At 42.3% G+C, this 18,733-nt stretch overlaps 1 protein-coding gene across 3 annotated transcripts in view; it reads right to left on the minus strand.

The window, feature by feature from the left end:
* COL4A6 (collagen type IV alpha 6 chain) overlaps window positions 1–18,733 on the minus strand; it is a 214,516-nt gene that overhangs the window by 60,675 nt on the left and 135,108 nt on the right. For all 3 annotated transcript variants that reach the window (XM_045030256.1, XM_045030254.1, XM_045030255.1), the window contains exons 8-19: window positions 18,316–18,384; window positions 15,275–15,310; window positions 14,202–14,264; window positions 13,060–13,095; window positions 12,325–12,366; window positions 10,719–10,811; window positions 8,909–8,962; window positions 6,081–6,140; window positions 4,190–4,234; window positions 2,790–2,843; window positions 1,734–1,803; window positions 896–1,006 (exon numbers count right to left, since the gene is read on the minus strand). In XM_045030256.1, the coding sequence (XP_044886191.1) occupies window positions 896–1,006; window positions 1,734–1,803; window positions 2,790–2,843; window positions 4,190–4,234; window positions 6,081–6,140; window positions 8,909–8,962; window positions 10,719–10,811; window positions 12,325–12,366; window positions 13,060–13,095; window positions 14,202–14,264; window positions 15,275–15,310; window positions 18,316–18,384 (733 nt within the window). The remainder of the gene's footprint in view (window positions 1–895; window positions 1,007–1,733; window positions 1,804–2,789; window positions 2,844–4,189; window positions 4,235–6,080; window positions 6,141–8,908; window positions 8,963–10,718; window positions 10,812–12,324; window positions 12,367–13,059; window positions 13,096–14,201; window positions 14,265–15,274; window positions 15,311–18,315; window positions 18,385–18,733) is intronic.

The following is an 18,733-nucleotide window of genomic DNA, read 5'->3' on the forward strand; positions in this document are numbered from 1 at the left end:
ATACTGCATTAGTGCAGAGCCTTAGTTAAGTCACTTAGGTTAGTGAGCATAAATAATTAAGCAAGCTAGTGATATATTCTGCAAATGTGAAGCACAATATAAAAGCTATATTACTGTTACTGAGTGAATAATGTATAGTGGATAATTTGACAAATATAGACTTTTTTTTCCTATTTGCAAATTGTCCGGTAAGCAAAATAATTTGACAAATAATTCTCAGTCTGTAGATCGTTTGAGGACAAGTGTTCAATGTGTGAAATTCAGGTTACACTGATTAATTTTAACTGGACACACCAGATTGTTTCTGTACCACGACTAGCTCATCCATCTCTTAGCTTCGCGTTTCCAGGGTGAGTACTTACACAAGTTCTCCGTTTCTGTGAACAAAACTGCCAGCAAACTCATTTGCCAAGGAACTCACAAACACAGAAAGCCCACGAACACAGCTGTGTTGCATATTCACAGCAAATGCACTGAGATATGCCCTAATTGCTATGGGCTTGAGCCTGCTCCCACTTAAGTCAATGTCAATGACTTCCCAGGGCATCGAATTAAACCCTGTGTGTCTTGCATGGCAAATGAGAGAAAGGCTAGATATTGGTTCTGCCAGGTTTTCTGTCTCTATCTCTGAATTGCGTTGTTTTCACATAAAATACTATTCCTCACACAGGTTACAATATTCTAGCTATTGCACTTGGCAGAGTGTATCGCCAAGGCTGCTTAAGTGAAGTTACGCATGCTGCAATGCCTGAAGTGGGGATTTCAGCACCTCCATTAATAAGTGAATCAACAGGTGTTAAATTAATTGTGTCTATACACAAGCAAAGACAGCTACAAACGTGGACAAACAGCATGCTAACAGCTTACTTGGAACTCATATTAGCAGATGTTTTACCTCGAACAAGAGCTGAGAGACCTGGAATGCCAGGAAGGCCTGGTGGACCGGCCATCCCTTCATCTCCTCGAGGGCCTGGAGGCCCTGGAGTCCCGGGATCTCCTGGCACACCTATTGGACAAAAATATTAAAAGTAGAAAAACTTAAGAATGACCCTGCAGAAAGAGTCCATGTAATCCACTCCCCTGTCTCCCACATTGGCCATTGATCTGTGCTAGCAAAAGGTGGAGACTGCTTTTTAATGTACTTATTCACCTAATGCAATAACACAGGCAGAAATTTCTCCCTGTCCCCAACTGGTGATCATCTTATGCCCCACAGCACTATATGCAGAAGCTAGCCTCTACTCTCTCTAATGGAGCTGCAGATGTTGTTTTCATCCATGCCTAATTCAGTCCTGGAATTTACTACACTATTCTCCTCAGTAATATCCAGCAACAGTGAGTGAGTGAGAATACTAAAGAGGCATTCAACTTTCTTAATAGCATTGCTACATTGAAACAATATTTTTCTGGGCTACAGATATACAGGATGATGCTAACACAGTCAATCACTGATGCTCTAAACATATCACTCCGCTTGTATTCGGATAGCATTGCATTTAATTGGGAGAGTTTCAGATGTACAGCAAACTCTGAAGCTGCACACACTGGGCCAAATTTATCCCTGTAGTAATACCACTAAGTCAATATAATTACAACAGGGATGAATTTGGCCCACCGAACAGCGCTGGTGAGTTGATAAGAAAATTTGTATTAACATAAAAAAATAAGGACATAGAGTGGATTAAAATAGGTGCATTTAAAATTACTTTGCAAAACAAAATCTAAAGAGTTACCTGAGACCAGTCCGTCTTCTCCATCAAGAGAAATAAGAGGGCCTGGAGGACCCATTTCACCTAATTCACCCTGTAAATTTAAACAGATTCATATTGTTTTCAAGTTCTTTAAAGACCAGAAAGCAGGGGAAAAGGAATGCCTGTTACTATGCAGGGATCTGCCTTGGTGGCAAATTTAATAGTAGTTCCTTAATGTAATAAGGAGTCCTTGTTTTAATGAATTATTCCCTTTGCTCTTCTGTTCTTCCTAATGATCTTTGCATTCATGACTTATACACCACTTGTATGATGAAACTAACGGCTATCCACAGAAAGATACTTTTATCACTTACCTGCCTGCATTTTGCAAGCTCAGGAGAGAGCACTGGCATCCTTGTACCATGTTCACAAAACATCATTTATCAAACCAACATATGGACCAATATCAGGTTCATCATCTCTGCTCACCCCATTCTGTACAACCCCTGGGTAAAAGCCCAGGTGAGTTGCTTTTAATACATGCATGTCTGAAGCACCCATAATCGTCGTTATCTACAGGCCCTTCTGTCCTGAAGTTCAGTAACTTGAGCTTTGTGAGGCATGCCAGCCTCCAGCCACACCTGACTTCACCCAACTAAAATAAACAAGAGTTGGTAATGTCACCCTGCATCTCATCACTAGTGCCCTGATGGTGGCTGCTGATGAAATGTTGTTTTGTTGTCTCTTCCAGCAATAGTTATCTGAGAGTAGACCAGCATCTCTAGTCCTTTTATAGCGAAGATTCACTGGGGTAGATTGAAGGATATAGAAGGGACTGTACTCCCATTTCTCTCCAGCAAGGAAGCATACAGCTATCACACATAAAGCATAGTAGTATCATGACAACTCACTTAAAATATATGATGGTTCACCAGAAAACCATAACCACCAATTTAGTTACCCTGACAATGAAGCAGATGGAGAACTGACATTAAAGAAAACATCACAATGATACAGAAGTAAGAAAGAGATTTGACTGGAGTAATGACAAATTCTGTAATAGGAGCAGCACTTTAATGTTCCCATTGGAGAAGTTACCTTCATTCCTTGCACTCCATCCAACCCAGGAAAACCAGGGAAACCAAACTGACCCTGTAAAACAAACGCACAACAACATTAGCTTATGAAACGAGAAGGGAGGGCCTGTGGAGGCCTGGTCTTAGTGCTCTCCAATACCTGTGTTTGAATCTTAGTCCAGTCGCTTGTCCTACAGGAGGTTTGCAGGAGCAGTAAGATTGGCCCATAGGAAGAAAAAGTCTGCAGCGGCAGTGTCTCAACGCCCTCTTACTGAGCAACATATTGGGGTTCCAAAAGACACTTTTCTTGGCCTACTCAGCTAGAAGGGTGGGGACGGTGATGGGGTGGAACTTGAAGTAGGGAAAATCAGGATGTCATCCTCAGGGCTCTGACAGAATTTCTGAGACTGTTGGTGAGGGAGAAGGCATTCGGCAAACTGTGCCCAGTATGTAATTTCTCTCTCCTGCCTCCTCTTCTCCCCCAAGTCACCTGCACTAAACCAGGTAAGTCTTATCTCGCTGACTAATCATTTCCCAGTAGTGTGTTGTAATACTGTGTATGGTTCAGAGGACTCTGCTGCTGATACAGAGCCACCAAAATTCCCTTTGGCCTTATGATGCACTGACTAGTGTGCAAGTGCAATACTGCCCTCTACTGGAATGACTATCAAACCTGCTCCAATGTAGGTCATAAGCTAAGCTGTGGCTGCATTTAAAGGGAATTCTCCTAGAGAGACATCTGTTGGGTTCTATCCCAGACTGTGATCCTGAATTCCTGGATAGCCACAGACCAGCTCATAAACGGCACTGTTCAGAATCCCGCTGCTCAAGACTCATTTCTATCCCATGACCATTCACTTTAAAGTATACTGGGAAATACTCTCACACACAGTATCTATGAAAACAGGGCTAGACCAGAAAGCAGTGAGGATCCAACCTACACTTGCCCTGCCCCCCAAGGATCTGCCAACATCTTAGAGTGTTCAGTGCCTACATGTAAGCTGGTGAAAAATGGCTCTGATAGCTGTTCTGTGACCACATTGCACTGGTACAACTGAGGGTGCAAGGGCCTTCACAGCCTTTCAGATACTTAATGCACTGATCATTTGCACCAGTGTGCAGGACACTATGTGACAGATGGCCCTGAAAAGTAAGAGCATTGGTTACACCAGGAGGGAGTGTACAGTTTCAGATCTCGGTGGCGGTTACTTTCTAAGCCTCTGGTGGGGGAAATGGTTAGGGAGAGAAAAATCTTACATTGGTTTTCAGACATTCTTCTGGTCAACTCTCAATGCCCTTCTGGGACATTGACGTGGAGCCCATTAAGGAGGACAGGAGATGGGATAATATGAGACGACCCTAGGCACTCAGTTGACTTCTCGAGACGTTCAAAGTATTTCCAAAATTAAACAAGCCTGGTACCTTTCTCCCTGGAATCCCATCAGATCCATCCAATCCCAGAAATCCCTAAAACAGCAAAATACGTGTTATTTAACCTTTAACTTTCTTTCATACTCAAAAGTCACAACCAGGTTTAGGTCTCATTATGCAAAGTACTGTACGATCAGAAACAAATATATGAATCCTGCTCCTAAGAACTTAACATCTAAAGGTGAAACTCTGGTCCCACTGAAGTCAATGGTAAAACTACCATTGGCTTTAATAGGGTCAGGATTTCACCGTAAATAACTTGAGTATCAAAAGCCATTTTTGGAAGAATTCAATAGTATAAAGGCCAAAAGTTGTCTCATCTTGTGTAACCATTGTCATATTTAGTACAGTTGAAGTGCTTATAAACAAAATCAGTCCTGGTTCCTCAACTTACTGAAAACCTGGTGTCGAGTTTCACATTGTAAAACTAAGAGATGGGTCATTTTTATCTTGAAAAATTATTTCAGACTTTTGAAGGATAAAAAGCAGCAGAATCCTTTTGGGTCTTCATGTTGCACGTGAAAAGCACATCTCTGCAGGCTGTTCATGGTAGTCTGAAGGATGGCTGTGTGACTGTCACATGACTGGGAGTGGGCAGGTCCTCTTGGCAGGTACCGTGTTTGATATATATATTCTCAAACCAACAGCACTTCTCAGACTAAGGGACACGGTCACAGGTGATTGGACCCTTTAAGGGGAGAGAAGGCCAACCACACCTATGCCATAATTAATTAGCTGCTTCCCAGCCTGAGGGGGTGGGAGTAAGGAGGGTCATGTAGAGAGGAACCTTGGGGAAAGGACAGGCTCTTGTGGAAGGCTCTGAGCCAGGGTCTGAGAATGGTACACCAGGGGAACCAGCCTGGGGCCAAGTGCTCTATACCAGCGCCAGAAAGACTCTTAAAGGTAACACAGAAAGGCCAAGAGAGGAGGCTGAACAGAAGGCCCCAAAGGGCAGAACCACCTTTTGTTTGTTGGAATTTATTAGTTTGGACGCTTGCTACTCCGGAAGCATTATGTTTGTGACTTGGCCGGGGGGCTAACGACATCTCCAACACAGACTGATATGCGGAGATTAGATTCTGAGACCTATCAGTTAGCCAGTTTTTAAATCCATGGGAGGGTGCAAATCCAAGTGACCTAAACTGCAGGTACAAAAAAACCTGTGGGTTCAAATATCAATGCCTGCACAAAAGAAGGCTAGTCCTGTATGAGAGGGACTCCAAATATACAGCGTGTTTGGTGCTTACGTTCTTAGGAGAAGAAAAACAATGGATACTGGAGAAAACAAAGAATGTCCCTCTCTTTGCATCCCTCCATCGCCTCACCTTCTTTACCGCATCTAGCATAAGCTACTTGTCACCATCTCTCATTTGCTGTCTAGATGTCAACTCTTGTCTCCAATCAGCCTGTGTCACTAGCCTCCATTGTTCATCTGTTATGTTTTCAAACAAGCACCTTCATGCTTTCTCCCATGTTTGGGAGGTGCGCCTCATAACATCCACAATACCTACCTCACCATTCTCCTCCAAATCCCTCCTCAAAATTCTCCTTTGCTGTGTGACACTTGTGGAAAAACTTGACAATGGTTAGGCTGTTGGTGACCACTGCTTATTAGACTGACTAATATTGTCTCACTGTTTTCTTGAACTCCCCAACCTATCTGTCTGTACCCATCTATTGTCTTGTGTCTGACACTTAGATTGTAAGCTCTTTGGGGCAGGGACCATCTTTTTGTTCTGTGTTTGCACAGTGCCTAGCACATGACTAGGACTCCGCAGCACTATGATAATACAAATAAAGACACTTTACAAACAAGTTGAACATTCCAGTCTGTACATCTCTTGTCAAGAACAGGGATCTAAGCCACAGTAAAGTTACCTACCCTGCCACCGGGTAAGCCAGGGATCCCCTTTTCTCCTTTTTCTCCGATACCCCCAATGCCCTGTGGGAAAAAGCCAAAGTCACATATGTTAACTCCCAGATCTATCTGAAGACAAATGCAGTGCAGCCCCCAAGGTGAGGTGAGTGTATCAACTCTCTACAAACACACACAAGAGAAGCAAGGTTGAGTTGACACTCTACCGGGCCTCCTAGCCCCAAAGAAAACCCTTCCTCAGAGACAGCTGGCAGTACGTGCCAGCACCCTGGTTGCGATGGAGTCACGTGTTTTCCTGCTGCCACCTGGGCCCCTTTCCTTTATAATTAGACCTGGATGGAAAAACAGAAATTCCATTTTGTGGAGATGTAGTAGGGCCCTGCTCTCTCCTGCCTCTTCTCAAGTCTACAAACAGCTCAGAGACCTTTTTCTGGTAAAACACCCCATGCAGTTTATTTACAACAGTTTTTCCCCCACCTTTGTACACTAGACAGTCTTAAACCTATCGACCTAGGGAGCCCTCAGCTCCAGAGGCAAGCAAGGAAGAGTAATCTCTCTCCCCCACTTTCTCTCTGTTTCCTCCCATCCTACTTCCTTCCCGTGCCTTTTGTATTATCTGCCTCCTGGTCTAATTAGTCTCTTAGTTCTCTTGGCCTGTCAATTAGCTCTTCTTAACGAGGTTTGCTCTGAAGTAATTAATTAGAGCTGCAGGGACCAGAAGGCTGACTCAGCAGCTGTTGCTCAGCGCTGTGTCACAGGAGGATTTAGATATCTTGAAATTTTTTTTTTCCCATTTAGGAACAAAACCTAAAAATGTCAAAATTCTCTGTAAAAGAAAGTTCCAAAAAATTGCTTAATTTAGTTTTTTAAATGTCCAAGCAGGATGTTTTGAGATTGTCAGAACTCTCTCCCTCCCCACCACATGGAATTTCAGGTAAATCGACACAATTCCATGAAGCATTTCCACAAAACTGCATTCTCTGATGGAGAACTATTCTGTTGAAGTTTTTCAGACCAGTCTTACTTATAACCTTAAGGGACAATGGAAGCACTGTGAGTCCACAGTGCATCTTCTACTCCCTGGGTCCTGTGCCAGGAGAGATCATTAGCAATCATTGGAGTGCCATGTTAAATGCTGCCCACTGACTTACTCAAGGAGAAGAAGTTTGCAGTGATACTGCATCAATAATTCCACGAACAGAAGTTACAGCAATACAATAAGTTAATGAATCATAACATGTTACTTGACATTCACACAGCACTTCTACTTTGTGAATCTCAACGCACTTTAGGAACCTGGGTAAATATCATTAACTCTAAATTACAGATGAGGAGACTAAGGCATAGAGAATTTAAAGATCACAAAGTCACACAAATTAGTGGCAAAATTGGGAACTGAATTTGTCTCCAAACTCCCAATCTAGCAAACTATGCATTGGACTATGCTGCCTCTCAATAGAAAAAACCCAACTCTATAAACTATAACAGCAGAATCTTCTGACTGCAATTCAGTATCACATTTGCCATGAAAAAAGTAGATTCAAATCTATTTCTTAGATGTAAAAAGCTGGTTGAGATTTGACAAACAACAGTTCAGTGATGGAATCAGAGAGCCCCTTTGTCCTTTTACAGTGTAAAAAGGAATGACACAGCAGTTTCACATTCAACATTTGAAAACAGATTTAAGGACTCCCCTGTCTCTTCTCTCCCCCCCTCAACAAAAAAACAATAGGGATCAAATCCAGGGATGTGGCAAGCCTTGATTTCAGGGAGAGTTGCAGTGACTAAGAACTTCTCAGGCTTCAATCCTGCAAACACTTTTGCACATGCTTTACTTTACACATAGGAGCAGTCCCATTGACTCAGACAGGACTAGTCAAGGCGCGCGCGCACACACACACACTCTCTCTCTCCCCCTTAACTAGAGCAGGGCTTAAATTCTCAGAGATTATTTCCTGGAGCCCCCCACACCCTTCCAGGCAACAGATGTGGGGCAGGCGTTCTCGGGGCTTCTGCCCCGCGGGGTGTGCTAAGGCTCCCATGGGTTTGAAAATATTTACCAGAGCTCCGCTCCGGATGGCTCCAGCTGAATTTAAGCCCTGAATTTAAGAAGCCTAATAAAAAAAACCTGTGTTTAGAATAACAGATGCCTGAAGTACAAATTTTCTTTACACACTGCTCTATCGATATACATATATTGAAGCGATTTGTAAACAATTTACTCTGTGCTTCAGAAGCTTCACAAAATATTTGTCCCTTCAATTTTACTAAAGATACTGTGTTTACAAAAGGCTGAGGTTGGGGAAAACAACCTCCCAACCTCCTGATAAAGAGGAAAGCTGTTGTTATTCTTCACACATGACAGGGGGGCTGTTACGCAGCATGGAGTTACTGAGTATTAAAGCTCAGTGCATTGTAACTTTAAAACTAAATAAAGAAAAGCTATGTTTAAGTAGCATTAAAGGAAAATAGCGTTTTTAGTGTATTGCAGCAGCAAAGGAATGTTAAAAGATGGTGCCATCTAGTGGCCACATGAAGGGTTGTGATGACTTTATCTTCAGAGCCTCTGCAAACTGCAGCTCCAGTGTATGAAATTAAAGCATTTCAGTGACTGTAATATCCGTTGCACAGCAGCACCACTGTCTCAATATCTGTGTAAGAAAGAGCCCCCAGATACATTTCCACTCGAGGGACAAAACCCACAGGCCTTACAACCAGATTTTCAAAGGCTTGGAGGGGCCTATAGGTACAAATTGGCAACCAGTGGTATTTTCAAATGCACCGAGGCACCTAGCACCTATTAACATTGAACATTTTTTTAAAATCAGCCTTACCAGAGGGCCAGGTAATCCTTTACTCCCAGGGAATCCTTTAGGGCCTGGCTCACCCTGCCAAGAAGGAAAGGACAGACACTGTGAGTGAGTCATAAAAGGGATGAGGTGAGAAAAAAGAGGCTTGTCCTGCTCGCTGAAAGTGCACATTGTGATGGACACTCTACAGTCTCCCAGTGCACCCTCATCCCCTCAGTCAGATGATTTCATAAGATGGAAGGCCCATAGCTGGAAGGAAAACTCCAAGCCCAACGGCCAACGCTGCAAAGTGCTCAGCACCCTCATATATCATGGACGTTGATAGCAGTTGAGTGTGCACAGCACCTCCTGGGAGGTGATCAGCTTGGGCAGGATCAAACCTTACAAACATACATCTTCACAATTATGCTCACCATCACACAACCAACAGTGAGGCAGAGAAATCCAACAGGAGGGCCTGGGTCTGAGCTCACCCCAGCCAACTCACACCGGCTACAGGGAGTTTCTCCTGACATACAGTTAGAAGTGAGATAGTCTCATTTGGGGCCTCATTCTATCTATGGCCCAAAAACTGCAGCCCTCACTCAGTCCTTGGAAGTTTAGCTGGAGTAAGGACTGCAGGATTTATCCCAGATCCTTATTATATTTGTAGAAATACTGATGAGCTAAATATATATCTCAATAATTGTCTGGGATAGTACAATCAAGCACATGAATCTGATTTTTGTTGTTGTTATGCTGCACGTTGGTCAAAAATAGAGCTACAGCGTCACTCTTCCTTATTTATTTTTCTAAGAGGATTATGTTTCCTGTTTGGGTTAATATAGTTTCACAGTTCACAGATCCAGCAGAAATGAGATATAGCTCTTAATTTTGTGCATTCATTTTTTAAGATTTAGAACTTAGGTAGGCTTAAGATTCCTCTTTCTGGGAGGCTTGGATGCTCTCATCCACCATAATGAACTGAACCAAGTGTCAGGAGATTTCAGTTCAAAAAGATTTAAGTCGGTTTAAAAAGTAGTGCAGAAAAGTATTGATCAGTCCTTCTTCACCTGCAAAACTAGGTCCTAGCTCAGTTAATCATTCACACAGCTGCAGAAACATACAGCACAGCTAGCTTGGACTGTGTAACAGGTGGCTTTAAACGAAAAAAAAAATTGAGATATATTCACCAAATTTCATTTTTACGCCAGGCAAACAACCCATGTTTTACAATCCAAAACAAATCACAGGAGGGCAAGACAAGTTGCTAATCTTTGCCTTTCCCAAGGGAACAGAAGTTGAATATTATATTTCCCACAACATGTCTCAACTCTGAGCAAATGTAGCCAATTACTGAAAAAGATGTTACAAATATAGCCAAAGCTGGGTCTGCACCCTTGTCCAATGAAGTCACTGGGAGTATCTCCATTCACTTTAATGAGCATCAGATCAGGCCCAGTGTTTGGAAAACGGGCTGCTGCTTGTTTTGATGCAGAGGTATTCCTTTACACCGAGAATTATTTCTGTTTGAAGAATCTTTCTTCAGGAGTCCCCAAGGCCTGCTGAGGTTGGAGATGGCTGAAGTGAGAGAGAAAATCCATGTGTGTGGGCAAGAAGAGGGAAATGTTCCCCCCTCGCTGCCATATTTTGACCCTCTAAGTGAACCTGCAGGGACTAGTTCATTTCTTATCCTCTCACAAACCAAGTCACAAGGTTCAGTCTGCGAACACCTTCGGGAACCAATTCATGCAGGATCTGAATAGCCCCGGGATTGTCTAGCTGCTTCACTCAGCCTTAGCATCAAGGAAAGGAATAAGTCGGCATTGTTGCCAGTAGAGTTGTGTTTACAAACCTTTACTCCTGGTTTCCCTTTTGGAAATCCCATGAACTCTAGTATCCCAGTGGATGGTGGGGGACCTGCAGGGCCAGTTGGCCCGACATCTCCCTGTTGACAATTGGGGAAGATATTAGTGTAAGCAGAACATCTTAGACCTAAAGTGAGTGGCCCATGATTCACTGAAAGCCACTCAACTCAGGCCTTACATGCACAATATAAGGTACCAAGGCTCATGTGGGAGTTTAGCCATGAAAGCCAAAAGGTTAGATTGCAAATTAACAAGAACAAAACGCATTGCATTAAAGTAATGTGAAGTAAAAAAGCATGTAAGAACAAGAAAGGTCAGTTATCGAACAAACAGAAAAATACACAGGGAAGACCTGAAGCCAGATACAGAAGAGATGAAAATGAAAGACAGAAAGGCAAGGCAACTAGAAAGACTGGGATGTAACAAACACAAAACATCAGATGATGTGAGAAGTCATTTCCAGAAGTGCAGGAAAAAGCCCAATCACATAATCACTCTCCACACTTCCCAACAATTGGGCAGAGTGGGATTTTCAAGAGCACTTAATGTTGGCCTGACTCTGGTCCCATTGAGGTAAATAGGGATTTTACCACTGGCCACAATGGGAGCAGAGTCAGGCCAATGCTGGGCACTTTTGAAAAATCTCACCCTGAGAGGCTCTAGCGCAGGGGAAGGCAACCTATGGCACGCGTGCTGAAGGCGGCACGCAAGCTGATTTTCAGTGGCACTCACACTAACCGGGTCCTGGCCACCGGTCCGGGGGCTCTGCATTTTAATTTAATTTTAAATGATGCTTCTTAAACATTTTAAAAACCTTATTTACTTTACATACAACAATAGTTTAGGTATATATTATAGACTTATAGAAAGAGACCTTCTAAACACATTAAAATGTATTACCAGCATGCGAAGCCTTAAATGAAGACTCGGCACATCACTTCTGAAAGGTTGCTGACTCCTGCTCTAGCAGGTTTAGATCTGCACTTGTGTGCATGCCAGGTAAATCCCACCACGGACAATGGGCCTATGCAGAGTTCATGTCAGTCCAGAATATGACCCATTATATTCACCAAGTTAAATAGGTTTAAATTAACAGGAGAGCTAAGAAATGGAATGGAACGAAGGATAAGGATCTGACAGGTGCTGAGGGCTGTCATCTCTCAGTGGAGTCCTTCCTTGCAGGAGATGCTCAGCATCATGCGGGATCAGGGCATTGAAGAATTTTCTCTCATTCTCCTCTCTATCCACCACTGCCTTTCCAGCTGCAGGAATGCTTCCCAAACTCTAGCTCCACTCCCTTTGCAATCTTAGATCTCCTCCTATTCGGATTCCATTTTGTCTTCTAAATATATCTGGGTTGAATTCTTGACCATGGTAGTAAGTGTCCTAGTAGAAATTCTTCTTGGGAGGTCACCTCCTGTTTGTTTATCCCCTTTGTGAGAACTACCAACACAGGGCCAAATAACACGTAGTGAACTTCTCAGTGCCAGAGCTGAGGACTCATATCTGAAGGGGAGATTTCTAGTGGGCACATGTAGGACTATGGATAACTATTTTCGTAGTTCTTTACAGATGAGAATCAGTTCCACTTACCTTTTCACCTGTCTCTCCTCGGAAACCTACTCCCATGTTACCCTGAGGAAAAAACAGTAAGAATTAATGAATAAAGGAAAAAGATGATGACGATAATGACAAATTAGCACTTCGGGTATGTAGCAGGGTGCTGGTGCACAAGGCACCTAATTAGCCCCTGCTCAGCCAGCGGGAAATAGATTGGGGCTGGGGAGAAGGCTGGTGCCTGGCCTCAGGAACTGGCTGCACCTGTGGGCCTCAGAGGAGAGCTATAAAGGCTGGCTGGCAGCCAGTGCAAAGGGGGGAATTGGCCAGGGAAGGGGTAGTCTCCAGAGAGAAGGGAGAACCCCTATAAAGAGGAGACCAAAGCCTTGTAAACTTTGTATATAGTGTTGCTGGTGGTGGGTGCTAGATATAAATAAAAACCACGGGTGCTGCAAAAGAGAAGCCTGAAGGTGCTTTATTAAAGGAGCCCAGAGCAGCGGGAAGGCAGGCCAGGAAAGGACCCGGTTACAGGGTAACAATTCAGCAAAGCACTCAAGCATATCACTTCAGTGGGACTTAATGACATGCATAAGTACTTTGGTAGATCCTGGCCTGGGTTAGCATCTTTCATCCAAGGGTATAAAATATTAACATTTAAGTGGATGAAAAAAGAAACAATGATAAATAACAATAGACTCCCCCCCAAAAAACCTGGAGTTTCTCTCTTTAGTACTCAGGTATGAAAAGACGACACGAAGGGAAGGTACTCACTTTTGGTCCTTGTGGTCCCACTGAACCCGGTGGCCCCTAAACATGAACAAGATAAAGATTGTATTCATTTTAACTTAAACTTGGATGAAACTATGCAAAAAAGTCTGGGTGTTCAACATAATTTTGGGGTGCTGCTCAGTTGAGGATGACCCATGACCCATTGACATCAGTGGGCTTTGACCTTCAATGGTTTTAAGTGGCCAGGAAGGCACATTGTTCATTTTAATTTATCACAATGACAATTTGAAGAAAACTATAGCTCCAAAAAGGGGTGCTGGAACAATCTGTATAGAGCCACTGAACCAAACTATAAACCCTGTATATGATGGAAACCACTTCAAGCCAGGGGGTACAGTAGCATCCCTAGTTCCAGCATCTATGGCCCCAAATTATACTCATTTCACAAAAATAATACAGGTGATGTGCAGTTATTGTATTTTTACACAAGCCAAACTGAAACCGTCTCCTAAACGCATCCCTATCAAAGGTGATTTTTCAGGATATTGCATGGGGATGCAAACGCTCAAAGTTTTGCTACCATGAGTAGGAACTACTCACATTAGTAAATTCAAGCATGCATGTGTTTTCAGGATTGGGCCTTAGTGACCAATACTCTATACAAAGAGCAGAAGTTTTACTCTAGTGCCCGCAACATACTCTGAATTCAAAAATATTCAGTATTTAAAAGTGATGCTGCTGCATTTACAATCCCTTCTCGTATAAACATGGTCAGTTTTGCTCTCCAGGGGATCCAACTTCCTCTCCTCCCATTTTGAATGTTGTGTCATTCTGTCTTGTCCAGTTTGTACTTACAAGGCCAACTACATATGTTGTTCCCAATATTAGGTTCCATGCAGTGAGTCTGCACTGGAATGGGTTCACCAAAGTGGATGAAGAGGGTGAATGGAGCTTTCCTATTATTGCAAATTTGAAATCGTTCCTGTTTTTATTACATTTTCAAAGGCAACAATTTTCACTCAGGTTTCACAGCCATGCAGGTTTTTGTAGCCAAATCACCATTTTTACAAAGGTAATGAAAACAAACAATTTCAGGGACATGAAAATGGGCAATGGTGGAAAGATGCTGGTATATAGCACTACTTTATTAACAACACTGAATGCAAAGGTAAAGGTTTCCTTACCTCCAAACCTGGCAATCCTATAGGACCAACAGAACCTGCTGGGCCAGGGAAACCTTTTGGACCCTATCATAAAAAGTTTTAGGAAATGTATTAAAGAACTCAACTCTTCAGGTCCCACTCTCCCATTTAATTAGTTGTTACCATTCTTATTGGCCCTTCACTGATGCCTGATCCCAGTTAATTTAATACACGAGAAAATATTAAGACACAAGAAGACAGACCAGAATGCAACACTGGCTTCTATTCATTAACAAAGCAAAAAACCTCACCCCAAAGCAAACATTAATTTTGTCCGTCATGTGAGATAGCAAGTACCTTAGATGAGATGCCGAGTACCTTTAAATTCACGTACTTCCCTGGGAGCTGAGGATGCTCAGCATTTCACAAGACTAGGCTCTTAAAAAGACACTGCTCTGCCATTTTGGAACTTTCTCTCCAAAAAACTGTAGAAGGAGGTGCATGGTGACAGATAAGGGAACCATTTCCATTAGCCTTATGTTTGATAGAAGTTTGCTTCTACAAAATATTAATTCAAGGCCAAATTTCACTTGGCAATGTCCCTTTCAATTCTTCAGTGATGGAATGGGAATTGCAAGGAAGAGCAGATTAAAAAAACCCTACAAAATAAGCAGGACTTTCCTCATGAAATCCTTACAAGCTGAAGGCAGGGTGTGTTTTAAAATCATAGACAATATCCCTGGAAAAATGCATCTAATTTAAAACACATAATTCATTTGACATTATCAGCATTTGTTTATCTGGAAAATCATTGTTACAGAGTTTAGCATTAAAAGGGTGTTTGGTTTCAAATGTAAAATTGACTGCAGGTATGGCCAAAATCCAATCTTCTTTGCTATGGTGCAAATCTGGAGTAATTTAATTAAAGACAGTGGAATTACTCTGGATTTACACTTATGTTACTGAGATCAGAATTTGGACCACTGAGTAGAAATGTGCCTACGCTGATTAATGCAACAATTAATACTGTGAGTGAACTAAAAAACTAAAGTATTATTTTCCTTTTCAGTAATACTCATAAAAACATGATTTCAAAAATAAATTAGATAGCTTACAGAAATCCCATCCAGTCCAGGAAGACCACTGTCACCCTAAAAATTAAAAATAAATTAATGAAAAATAAATTATAACAATAAAATATAATTTATGGTCATTATATTTTGTATAAACAGAAATATTTAGATCACATGTAACTAGAAAAAATATTTATACTTAAATAATATGTATTTGGATCAGACAGCGAAGGAAGTCCAGAAGCCATGAGCCATGGCAACTGCATTCATTTATGTTTGAGCAAAGGCAAAATCAAATTTATACAATGAACAATACAAAATTGTATTTCTGTAAAAGTATTTTTTAAAAGTGCTGCTTACTGTTAAACATACACCTCTACCCTTATATAATGTGACCCGATAGAACACAAATTCAGATATAATGTGGTAAAGCAGTGTTCTGGGGGCGCGGGGCTGCGCACTCCAACGAATCAAAGCAAGTTAGATATAACGCGGTTTCACCTACATATAATGTGGTAAGATCCTTTGGCTCCCGACGACAGCATTATATTGGGGTAGAGATATACCTTTCACTATTAACATTTCAGATGGTGATTATTTTCCATGAACATCTAAATTCATGAATAATTATCTAGTTCATAAAAATTTATAAGTTAGCATATGTAATTGATAGAACTGGTTAGAAAAGCTTGAAAAGTTCAAAGCTTTGACCAAAAAAGGAGAAAAAATTCTGTGACTTTTTTTTACACTTTTACTAGTTCTAATAACTTATTAGTAGTGAGTATCTATGTAGCACCAGAGTACGTACGTACACACACACGCTCTCTCTCTCTCTTACTTGATATATCAAAGGCTAGATGCAGAAAGGTAACAAACGCCTTCAAATCTCTATGGCTTTAATGCAACCCTTTCAGAACCCCACTGGAAGTACTGAGCCCTTTGTAGATTCAGGCCAGATCCTGCATTCCTTGTGCAATCACAACTCTTATATATTTATCAGAGTACGTGAGCACATGTACCCACATCCTTGAATGTTAAGCTAAGCAGGTTATTTCATTCCATGGTTTAAATGTTAATTACATTGGCAATAAAATTATGGATATAAAGTTCTACCTCAGATATAAAACATCTCAGTTCCTCATTAATCACATAGGGTGAAAAATCCTGACCTAACTAAAGTCAGTGGCAAAACTCTCACTGACTTCACTGGGGCCAGGACCGTGTCCATAATGTTCATGTGTTTGAAGAATATAACAGTTTACCAGTTGGTACATCCCAGTGCAAAGAACAATCAGGATAATGGGTAGTGCTTGGAATCCAACAGCAACAGTAATGTTAACATACACTAGAGATTTTGCTGGTTGCGCTCAGCAGTGATCCAGTGGCGTAACCTGACTAAAGGAGACAGGGTGAAATCCTGGCCCCACTGAGGTCAATAGAAATTTTTGCCACACAATTTCACTCTGGAATTCTAACGGCAAGGGTTACCATTGGCTTTTTATCACAACAGACCTAATATGAGAGAGAGTCGACCATGTTCAGAGGGGTCGTGGCTGCTACAGAAGGTCTCTTCCACATTATTCCTGCATCTAGAAGCTCCTGCCACTGCTTCACGCAAGGCAGGACAAGCTTGCAGGAGGTCCCTCACTCTCAGTTTGGGGATGGTTGGTTTCTGCTGGTACAGGAATTGGCATTAGAGGTGCCAGGCCCTTAGGTGTGCCCTACAACAATGGTCTGGTAAATATATGGGGACAATAGGACATGGTGAGCATGGTTCTGTGGGTGCACATTAGTCCTGATGAGGGATAAACAATTTGCATCTGTGTTGCAAGGACTATGTACAGTAACTCCTCACTTAGAGTCGTCCTGGTTAACGTTGTTTCATTGTTACATTGCTGATCCATTACGGAACATGCTCGTTTAAAGTTGCGCAATGCTCCCTTAAAACGTCGTTTGGTAGCCCCCTGCTTTGTCCACTGCTTGCAGGAAGAGCAGCCCATTGCAGCTAGCTAGTGGGGGTTTGGAAACAGTGTGGACCGGCAGCCCCCCATCAGCTCCCCGCTCCCCTAAGTTCCCTGTGCGCAGCCGCCCAGCAGGCTACCAATTGCCGGCAGATCAGCTGTCCCTCCCCCCACTGCCATGTGCTGCTCCTGCCCTCTACCTTGGAGCTGCTCCCCGGAACCAACCGCCTGCTTGCTGTCCTGGGGGGCGGGGAGGAAAGAAGGGGGCTAATATCAGGGTGTCCCCCTCCCCCTGCTCCTGCCACCCACTTATCCCATTTCCATAGAGTGGGGGAGACATGACAGGGCTCAGGACAGAGGGAGCTTGCAGGCAGCAGCAGCTGCTGTCTCAACTTGCTGATCTAAAAAGGCAATATTCTTACAGTGGGGAGAGCATACTTAAAGGGGCAATGCGCATCTCTCTCACACACACACACACCGGGTGTGTGTCTGTCTGCCATGCTGTCTTCCCTCCCTCCATTCGTGCTGCCTTGTAGAGTGTGAGGCTACATTAACAACCATGTGTTAACCCTTGAGAGCTCAGCCAAATGCTAGTTCATCATTTAGCAGTAAGGCATTCCCTGGGAAATATCCCACCCTCTTCCACCCTCTGACTCCACCACTTCAACCAAGCTTCACAATCATCATTTCTGTGTACAGTATTAAATTGTTTGTTTAAAACTTATACTGTGTGTACATATATATAATATAGCCTTTTGTCCGGTGAAAAATTTTTTTCCTGGAACCTAACCCCCCCAACCCCATTTACATTAATTCTTATGGGGAAATTGGATTCGCTTAACATTGTTTCACTTAAAGTCGAATTTTTCTGGAACATACCTACAATGTTAAGCGAGGAGTTACTGTACTTGTTGGTTTTCAGTGTAATAATGTTTGTGTTGTTAAAAATAAAGCTATGGCCTGCTTTCATAAGCCATAATTTGTGCCTCTGCATCCAAGCATACCCATGGCAAACTTGCCCAACATTGTGAGCAATTTAATCTGCAGTATCTACCCTGTAACATTCAGAGTACATGTAGGTTTCTTCTACTATGTCTTCTCCTGCATGTTGACAATTCTTACCTTACTTCCTTTAGGGCCACTTTCGGCATACACAGGTTCTCCTTTGGGACCTTTGGGACCAAAGCGACCCTGTTTTTAAAAGAATGAATTTACAAAGCTATTTTCTATAATCTGTATAAAAATTTTTGAAAAAATGTTTTTCAGCAAAATACACTGTGGCAGATCCTCCTCTATGGAACTATGCCAATTTATACCAGCTGAGGATCTACCCCTTTATATTTACCTTCTCACACCAAAGCATCTTCATGCTATAATTAAATCAAGCTCTACAAAAATTTTATCTGGTATTCTCTCCATTTACTTTAGATTTTTCTCTTATTCTGAGCCTTCAGACAACTGAAACCTTGTCTACACTTTATCGGGGGTTTGACACGCGGCAATCGATGCATTGGTGGTCAATTTAGTGGGTCTTGACCCA

This window comes from Mauremys mutica, chromosome 9 (genome assembly GCF_020497125.1).
Source record: "Mauremys mutica isolate MM-2020 ecotype Southern chromosome 9, ASM2049712v1, whole genome shotgun sequence".
Lineage (NCBI taxonomy): Eukaryota > Metazoa > Chordata > Testudines > Geoemydidae > Mauremys > Mauremys mutica.